Source organism: Trichechus manatus, unplaced genomic scaffold (genome assembly GCF_000243295.1).
Source record: "Trichechus manatus latirostris isolate Lorelei unplaced genomic scaffold, TriManLat1.0 scaffold00212, whole genome shotgun sequence".
NCBI lineage: Eukaryota > Metazoa > Chordata > Mammalia > Sirenia > Trichechidae > Trichechus > Trichechus manatus.
Window position 1 is genome coordinate 49,582 of NW_004444148.1, and position 9,914 is coordinate 59,495.

The following is a 9,914-nucleotide window of genomic DNA, read 5'->3' on the forward strand; positions in this document are numbered from 1 at the left end:
TCAGCAAGTAAGGTTACGTCGTCATCTGCATAATGCAGGTTGTTAATGAGTCTCCCACTAATCCTGATGCTGCGTTCTTCTTCATATAGTCCAGTTTCTTGGATTGTTTGCTGAGCATACAGATTGAAGAAGTATGGTGAAAGGATACAACCCTGACACGCGCCTTTCCTGACTTCAAACCACGCAGTATCCCCTTGTTCTGTTCGAACAACTGCCTCTTGATACATATATAGGTTCCTCATGAGCACAATTAAGTGTTCTGGAATTTCCGTTCTTCGCAATGGTAACTGAAAAAAAAAAATCTAAATGCATCTGACTTGAAGGAGAAGGGTCTTCATGCTTTTTGTCCTGTTAAATTTCATTCCATAAAATAACCACAGTGTCCAATCAAAGTCTCAGGAAGACTTACAACATTGCCTTCTGTATTCTTTGCTGCAGAAGGCCAACTTGTATAAACTGTATCAGTCAACTCCCTTCCCCTCCAGCTTGTAGTTGGGTTCAGCCAACTACATGTATTTACTATTTATATTTACCCATATATTACGATTTCTTTCTGAAGATCCAAGTTTCCATTTGATGTCATTTACCTTCCATCTGAAGAACTTTATTATTTTTTGTAGTGCAAATATGCTGGTGGTAAATCCTCTTAGATTTTGTTTATTGAAAATATCTTTATTGTGTCTTCATTCTAGAAGAATATTTTTCCTGAATGTAGAATTCTGGATTGACATTTTTTTGCCTTCAGCACTTTATGGATGCCATTCCTCTGTCTGTTGGCTTCCATTGTTTCTGGTGATAAGTCTTCAGTCATATTATCATTCTTCCCCTGTAAGTATCGTCATTTTTCTCAGGTTGTTTTCAAGATTTTTTTGTTGTTGTTGATTTTTTTCAGCAGTTTGACTCATGTGTCTAGGTGTGATTTTCTTTGTTTTTATCCTGTTTAGGGTTTGCAGAGCTTCTTGAATCTGTAATTTTTAAAAATCAAATTTGGAAATTTTTCAGCCCTTATTTTAGTCAAATATTTTTTTTTCTGCCCATTTGCTCTCGCCTCTCTTTCTGAAACCTCAATTACCTGTGTGCTAGACTTCTTGATATTGTTCCACAGGTTCCTGAGCCTATGTTCATTTTTTTATTCAAAAAGTTTTCTCTCTGTTCTTCAGGTTGGATCATTTCTATTGCTCTACATTTAAGTAAAGTGACTCTTCTGTCATCTCCAATATGCTGTTAAGGCCATCTAGTAATTTTTAAAAAATTCAGGTATTGTGTTTTAAATTATAGACTTTCTATTTTATTCTTTTTTTATACTTTCTATTTCTCTTCCATGAATTCCTATTTAGTCACTTATTATAGATCTATTTTCTTTTACATTCTTGAGAATAGTTAAAGAAAAAAAAGGTTGACATTGAGTTGACTCCAGCTCATGGTGACCCCACATGTGTTACATTAGAACTGTACTTTATAGGATTTTTAAGGACTAGTTTTTCAGAATTAGACTACCAAAGTTTTCTTCTAAGGCAATTTTGGGTGGACCTGAATCTCCAGTCTTTCAATTAGCAGTTAAGCACATTAACTATTTGCACCACCAGGGAATTCCATTATCTTGGCAACACTGACATCTGGCCTGGGCTGTGTGGGTGCTTATTTCTGTGCTGAAGGAGCAGGGGATGGTCATCCTAAAACAAAGTAGGAGATGGGAAAGAGGAGGACTTAAAAGTTTTCCTGCAACTTATTCTCTCACTGCCTCACCTGGGAACCCTTCATGTTAGCAGCCAATTCCCCTTCACCTTCTTGCTCTAGCACATATTTCAGTTTAAATACCTTTTCTACTACCCAAGAGTTTCTTATAGTTACTTTTGTTAATTCCTGAAATCCATTTAACAACAACAACAACTCTCACTTCTATAGATTCTTCTAGGCCCATTTTTACAAGGGGATCCAAGCAGCTCCTGGTAGCTTGCCACAATCATGATCCATTGTCATTTTCCTTCTTCACTAATTACCACCTCCTATTCCCATCCCTGCTGATAACATGTCCAAAGTACGTGAGATGAAGTCTCGCCATGCTCTCTTCTAAAGAGCAGTCTGACTGTACTTCTTCGAAGACAGGTTTATTCGTTCTTCTGGCAGTCCATGGTATATTCAATATTTTTTGTCAACACTGTAATTCAAAGGCATCAATTCTTCTTCAGTCTTCCTTATTCATTGTCCACCTTTCGCATGCATGTGAGGCATATGAGCTTGGGTTAGGTGCACATTAGTCCTCAAAGTGACATCTTTGCTCTTTAACACTTGAAGGAGGTCTTTTGCTGCAGATTTTCCCAGTGCAATACGTCATTTGATTTTTTGACTGATGCTTCCATGGGCATTGATTGTAGATCCAAGTAAAATGAAATCCTTGACAACTTCAGTGTTTTCTCCGTTTATCATAATCCTGCATATTGGTCCAGTTAGGAGGATTTTTATTTTCTTTATGTTGAGATGTAATCCATACTGAAGGCTGTAGTCTATGATCTTCATCAGTAAGTGCTTTAAGTTCTGTTCACTTTCAGCAAGCAAGGTTGTGTCATCTGCATATCGCAGGCTGTTAATGAGTCTTCCTCCAATCTTGATGCACTGTTCTTCTTCATATAGTCCAGCTTCTCGGATTATTTGCTCAGCATACAGATTGAATAACTATGGCGAAAGGGTACAACCCTGATGCACACCTTTTCTGACTTTAAACCACGAAATATCCTCTTGTTCTGTTCGAAGGGTAGCCTCTTGTTCTATGTATGGGTTCCTCATGAGCACAAGTAAGTGTTCCTGAATTCCTGTACTTCACAATGTTATCCATAATTTGTTATGATCCTTTGCATAGTCAATAAAACACAGGTAAACAACTTTCTGGTATTCTCTGCTTTCAACCAAGACCCAGCTGACATCAGATTAGCAAAATAAAAGGAAGAACCTAAATGATCATCAGTAGGTGATAGTTAAATAAATAATGGCCCATACAAACCATGGAATACCATGCAATGGATAAAATTATATAGAGAGACTTAGAAGAATTTGCAAGAAATACCATTTAGTAAAAAGAGGTTGAAGAGTCATTTGTTTAGTATGATATCATTTATGTAAAAATAACATTCATTATATATGTATATACTTGTACTTTTGTAGAAAAAAGGATGGGAAGCAAACATACCATATTGACATATCTCAGAAGTGAAGTGGGATTGGCAGGGTGATGAAAGTTCTTGGACTTTCACTTTATTTGTATTGCTGGGTCTTTTTGCAATGAGAAGATCAGTTACTTATCTAATTTTAAAAGTTTTTGAGGAAAGCTTAGACTGCAAACATGGCATTCACTGAGTATCTTTTCTCCAACAGAAAGAAAAAAAGTTTTTAAAGATGTCCTGTCATGTCTGAACATGGATAGGAGCAGAAAGCTTCTACCAGATTTTGTTAAACAATTCTCCTTAGACCGAGGATACGCATGGACACCTGAGACTCCTGGAGATTTAGCTTGGGATTTCCTGATGAAAGTTCAAGCGCTGGATGTGACGGCCAGAGATTTGATTCTTGGGTACAAGGTTCCGAGTGAGGACAGAAAAGGGGAATTGCTAACCGAAATGAAGAATTTGGAACTTAGAGACGTACAGACCATTAATCCCCTTGATGTCCTTTGTGCCACCATGCTTTGTTCAGATAGCTCTTTGCAATGTGAAGTCATGTCTAACATGTATCAGTGCCAGTTTGCTCTTCCCCTGCTACTGCCAGATGTAGAAAACAACAAAAGCATCTTCATGCTGGGGGCTATGAAGAACATTGTGAAGAAGCAGTCAGCCCAGTCCTCAGGAGGCCCTGCCGAAGATACAGAAGACTTTCTGGCTCACATCAAGATGCCTGTCATCTCTTTTGTTCGTTTAGGATGCTGTAGCTTCTCCAAGTCCAAAATCCTCAACAAACTGCTCAGGCCTGCCCAAATGAAATCACACAAAATCTTTCTTCATCAGGATTCACCTGATCTGGTGCTTCCCCGGCAAATCTCTGATGGCCTGGTTGAGATAACTTGGTGTTTTCCTGATGGCGATGATCTAAAGGAAAATCTTAATTTTTTTCAAAAGCCTGTTGCTGTGGCTAACCTTCATGGAGACCTAGAATATCTTTGGATACAGTTTGGTTTTTTGATGGAAGTTTCCTCAGCTGTGTTTATTTTCACTGACTACCTAGGTGAGAAGGAATGGAGCCTGCTGAGGTTTTTAGGAGAAGCTGCCATTAAAAGATGCTACTTTGCCCTCAGTCCCCAGGCCAGGGAGAATGAAGAGGCTCAGATTTTTCAGAGGATCATGGAATTGAAGCCATCACAGCTACTGTATTTAGAAGGAGAGGAAGCTGGGGATAGAAGGAAGGACACGGAGTGCCTTCAAGCTGCCCTCCAGGAAGTGATGTGCTCTTCACTCAAATGTGTGTCCATGGAGGACATGGCCTCTCTGGCCGGGGAGTTGGGGATCCAGGTAGACAAAGAGTGTGAGAACACTCAAGGAATTCAAGTTTCTTCTAGTGAAAACATGGCTGGAACAGCTGAAAGTGTGGGACAACAAAGACATAGTAAGCCAAAAACCCCAGCTCAGATGCCTACAAGAGATTCTGGGGTTATATGTGGGGTCAGCCAGAATCCTGAGAATATCTACTCCACCCCAGTTTTCATGTCTCCTCCACAAAACTCCTGGCCTTTACCATCTAGCATTGGAGGTAACTTTAACCAGGCTTCCTCGAAACCCCCCTGGCTTATGGGCTCCCCCTTTTGGCCAGAGCAGAGGTGTAAGTGGTTGCATCCTTTGGCCTTACATAATACAAGGGCCCATAGTCAAGGTAAGAGTTTTGGTCTCCAATACTTCCAACCCCAGAGATTTTATTCAGGTGAAAGATTCATGAAATTTTCGAGAACTGCTCAGGGATTTCACTGGAATGGAAGGTTTGGGAGGCCACCAAGACCTATCTCTCAGCATGCACAGGCCTGGCCTAAAAGACCAAAAACAATTGGAGCTTTTGAAAAGTCTGGGGCAGTGGTCTCCCAGGTAGGTTACTTCTATCCCCTGGGCTCACAGCCAGCAGAAAGACTTGGAAGGCCACAACCTGGGCCAGCCTGTGCTCAGGGAATACAGCTAGCTGCAGGAACTGGAAAACTAATGAGAACAACTTCCCATATAGAAGATCCTTATCATCAAGGCTTTCAACCAACAGGAACTATGCAAAAGCCCATAAGACCTGCCTCTCAGAAAGCAGCCCAGCAGAAGATGCAGAGTAGGCCTTCAAATCCAGCTTTCCAAACACGACCCCATCCTATGTCCAACAGCAAGCTTTTACCCAGCTCTCAGTCCAAATCCAATCAGCCCAAGCACTCAGAGCCTCAGCCCTTCCAACATGTGTTCTCTCAACCCAAGCCTACTCAAATAAAACCCACTCAGCCCCAGCCCTCCCAACCTAAAGCCCCCCATTCCAAACCCAGTCAGCCCAAGCCTTCCCAACCTAACGCTTCCCAGTCCAAACCCACTCAGCCTAAGCGCTCTCAACCTAAGTCATCCTGGGCCAGTCCTTCACAGGCCAAGATATACTACCCAAGAGCAGGTTCCAAAAGAGCAGGGAAGCATTAAAGTGTTTACGCCAGGGACCTATGAAGCGTAGCCTTTACCTGGGTCATTCCTATCATGTAGTAACCGAAAGAATTTCAGTGATGGTAAAAGACTGCTGTCTTTAGCATGACACAGAAAGAAAGATACGCAAAGCTTGATTGGATATCATTAAAATACCTGTAACTGACAGGGATAATATGAAGAAATTAAGAATAGAATCAAGCAGTAAATAAGTTAGTTCAATCCAACCTTGAGTATTAGGTAATGTGTAGGTTGAATCCAGGGATGGGGGCTGTGAGACAACCTCATTTGAAGGAGAATGGATTTAAAGGAGCTCTGGTGGCGCAGTGGTTAAGAGCTTTGCTGTTAAACCAAATGTTGGCAGTTCAAATCCACCAGCTGCCCCTTGGAAACTCTATGCGGCGTTTCTACTCTGTCCTGTAGGGTCACTATGAGTTGGAATCGACTCAGTGGCAACGGGTTTGGTTTATTTTTGGTGTAGTTGCTGAGTGAGGAGTCCCTGGGTGGCACAAATGGTTATGTGCTCAACTAGTAGTGTAAAGGTGTTGGCACTTCAAACCCAGCCAGTGGCGCCTTGGAAAACAGATCTGGCAATCTGCTTCTGAAAGATGAAGAGCCTTGCAAACCCTTTGGAGCAGTTCTACTCTGCACATATGGGGTTGCCATGAGTTGTAATCGACTTGACAGCAACTAACGACAATAACAATAGTTGCAGAAACAAAAAATACCTCGGCCGTCGAGTCAATTCTGACTCATAGCGACCCTATAGGACACAGTAGAACTGCCTCGTAGAGTTTCCAAGGAGCGCCTGGTGATTCAAACCACCAACCTTTTGGTTAGCAGCCATAGCTCTTAACCGCTACACCACCAGGGTTTCCAATAGTTGCACAGTGACCATAAAATCGGGCTCAAATGGCCACAGCATTGCAAGAAAAATTGCCCTAGATATTTGCTATTCCAGAGGCACCTTGGTCAAAAGTTTCTGGTCCAACATCAGCCTGCTGAATAGATAACCCTGTTTATCTTGGGTAGTTATATCAACTTTCTTGGTATAGTAACCTCAATTTGTTGAGATGATAAAACTCTCTTACATATAAAAGTAATGAACTAAAAACCAATAAAATTAATTCATTTGTATTAAAATATTTGTAATATTTAAGAAATTTAGCTTATTAGACGACCAAATATATTAGTCTTATGATTCAAATTTAAAATATATAATTGAGTTTTAAACTTTAGAGTTGCAATTTTTTAAGTTGAAAGGATTAAGATAAGTTTACAAAATTTGAAAAAGTATTGAAATGTTTAAGATAATTTAAGATTCACTGAATTTGTAATGTTAACTTATTATATTCATTATTCTAAGTATTTGATTAAGTTCTGATAATTGGAAGCATTAAGTTATATGACTATATTAAATTTGTAAACACCATTTAAAATACATTGGTTTCTCGGTGAACATGGGGGACTGGTTCTAGGAATCCCTGCAGATACCAAAATCCTCAGATGCTCAAGTCCCTTGTATAAGATGGCATAGTATTTGAAGTAGAATGGGGCAGTAGGATTGGAGGAAGATTCATTAACCTGCGTTATGCAGATAACATAACCTTGTGTGCTTAAAGTGAAGAGGACTTGAAGCACTTACTGATGAAGATCAAAGACCACAGCCTTCAGTATGGATTACACCTCAACCTAAAGAAAACAGAAATCCTCACAACTGGACAAATAAGCAACTTAATGATAAATGGAGAAAAGACTGAAGTTGTCGAGGATTTCATTTTACTTGGATCCACAATCAACGCCCATGGAAACAGCTGTCAAGAAATCAGAAGATGCATTGCATTGGGCAAATCTGCTGCAAAAGACCTCTTTAAAGTGTTAAAAAGCAAAGATGTCACCTAGAAGACTAAGGTGTGCCTGACCCAAGCCATGGTGCTTTCAGTCAGCTTATCCGCATGCAAGAAAGCTGGACGATGAATAAGGATGACAGAAGAATTGACACCTTTGAATTGTGGTGTTGGCAAAGACTATTGAATATATCATGGACTGCCAAAAGAATGAACAAATCTGTCTTGGTAGAACTACAACCAAAATGCTCCTTAGAAGCAAGGATGACGAGACTACGTCTCATATACTTTGAACATATTATCAGAAGGGATCAGTCCCTGGAGAAGGACATCATGCTTGGCAAAGTAGAGGGTCAGCGAAAAAGAGGAAGACCCTCAACAAGGTGGATTCACACAGTGGCTGCAACAATGGGCTCAAGCATAACAATGATTGTGAGGATGGTGCAGGACCGGGCAGTGTTTCTTTCTGTTGTACATAGGGTCACTATAAGTCAGAACCGACCCAACAACACAGTATTTGCATATAACCTACGTACATCCTCCAGTATACTTTAAATCATCTCTCGATCACTTATAATACCTAATACAGTGTAAATGCTATGTAAATAGTTGTTATACTGTATTGTTTAGAGAATAATGACAAGAAAAAAAGTCTTTTCTTTTTTTAAATATTTTTGTTCTGAGGTTGGTTGAATCCGCAGATGTAAAATTTAGTTAACTAAGTTTATGAGTCGGAATCAGCTCGACAGCAATGGGGTTTTTTTTTTTTAAGCTTGTAAATGACACCAAATATTAATAAAAGATCCCTTTAAACGTAGATGTTAAAATTCACTAGATTTATAAATTAAATAAGAGGATTTGTTACTTGAATTTAAGAATACTAGCTTTTGAATTTGAACCTTTAATAAAATTACTATTAATTTCAAATGTTAAAACGTTTGAATTTTTTTTTTCTGGGTTGAAAAACATCATTTTCTGGGTTAAAAAAATACTTTCAAGCACACCCAAGAAAAATCATACTGACAAATGCATGAGAAATGACTTTGAAAAGAATTAATCTTTAAGAACATTCTCATACTACATAGGTATCCTTCATTTGTTTTTTCATGTATTAAATAATCAATATTGAGCATTAACGGTGCTAAATCTCTGAAGGTTGAAAGGGTGAAGAAAGAAATAGAAGAGTATGCATGTGAAATGTTATCTTTATCTTTGGGCAGGAGAAAAAGTATAATAACTAATTCATAACTACAAAATCTTTGATGTAAAAGTGGAGTTTCTCAACTGAAAATAATTTCTTTATTTAAACTTGTTCAATTGCTCATTCTTGAAACGAGCAATGGTTGTGATTGTTTTTTTTAACGTTTCTCTGAATCCTTCTCCAAGATTAGTTCCTGGAGGATAGAAGCTACTGGGTTCTTATCACCAATAAATTCTATGTCAATCTAGGCAATAAATATGTGGACCCTTCAAATTAGGTAATTTAAGAAGAATTTAATAAAGACACTATTTTAAAAAAAATTTATCCCATACAAAAATTTATACATACATTGTTATGTGACTCTAATTGTGACTCTAATTGCTCTCCCCATACTGTGATAGCACACTTCTCCTTTCCACCCTTGATTCCCCATGTCTATTCAACCAGCTCCTAACCCTCTCTGCCTTCCCATCTCACCTCTGGACAGAAGCTGTCCATTTAGTCACTTGTATCTACTTGAGCTAAGAGGCACACTCTTCATGAGTATCACTTTATGTCCCACAGTCCAGTCCAATCCCTGTCTGAAGAGTTGGCCTCAAATTATTTTAGTTCTGGGCTGATAGAGAATCCAGAGGCCATGGTTTCTGGGGTTCCTCCAGTCTCAGTCAGACCATCAAGTCTGGTCTTCTTACTAGAATTTGAGCTCTGCACCCTACTTTTCTCCTGCTTCATCAGGGACTCTCTTGTGTTTCCTGTCAGGGCGGTCGTTGGTGGTAGCAGGGCACCATCTAGTTCTGCTGGTTTCAGGCTGATGAATTCTCTGGTTTATGTGGTCCTTTCTGTCTCTTGTGCTAATACTTTCCTTGTGTCTTTGGTGTTCTTCATTCTCTGTTACTCCAGGTGGTTGGGACCAATTGATGCATCTTAGATGGCTGCTTGTAAGCTTTTAAGACCCCAGATGCCACTCACCGAAGTGGGATGCCGAACATTTTCTTAATAAGCTTTGTTATGCCAGTTGACCTAGATGTCGCCTGAAAGCATGGTCCCCAGACCCCTACCCCTGCTACTCTGTCCCTCAGAGTGTTTGATTGTATTGAGGAAACTTCTTAGCTTTGGTTTAGTCCAGTTGTGCTGACTTCCCCTGGAGTGTGTGCTGTCCTTCCCTTCACCTAAGATAATTCTTATCTACTATCTAGTTAATAAATAACTCTCACCCTCCCTCCCCACCCT

At 39.6% G+C, this 9,914-nt stretch overlaps 2 protein-coding genes across 2 annotated transcripts in view; both read left to right on the forward strand.

Moving 5' to 3' along the window:
- Positions 1–9,914, forward strand: part of C7 (complement C7) — a 120,177-nt gene that overhangs the window by 5,720 nt on the left and 104,543 nt on the right. The window lies entirely within an intron of this gene.
- Positions 922–7,309, forward strand: CARD6 (caspase recruitment domain family member 6). The gene is made up of 2 exons (XM_023742496.1): positions 922–1,257; positions 3,370–7,309. Exon 2 carries the CDS (start codon positions 3,411–3,413, stop codon positions 5,634–5,636), a length of 2,226 nt encoding a protein of 741 aa, XP_023598264.1. The 5' UTR covers positions 922–1,257; positions 3,370–3,410; the 3' UTR covers positions 5,637–7,309.

Excerpts from the sequence above, each read along its gene's own strand:
- CARD6 (XM_023742496.1), top strand. The coding sequence starts at position 3,411 with ATGGATAGGAGCAGAAAGCTTCTACCAGATTTTGTTAAACAATTCTCC.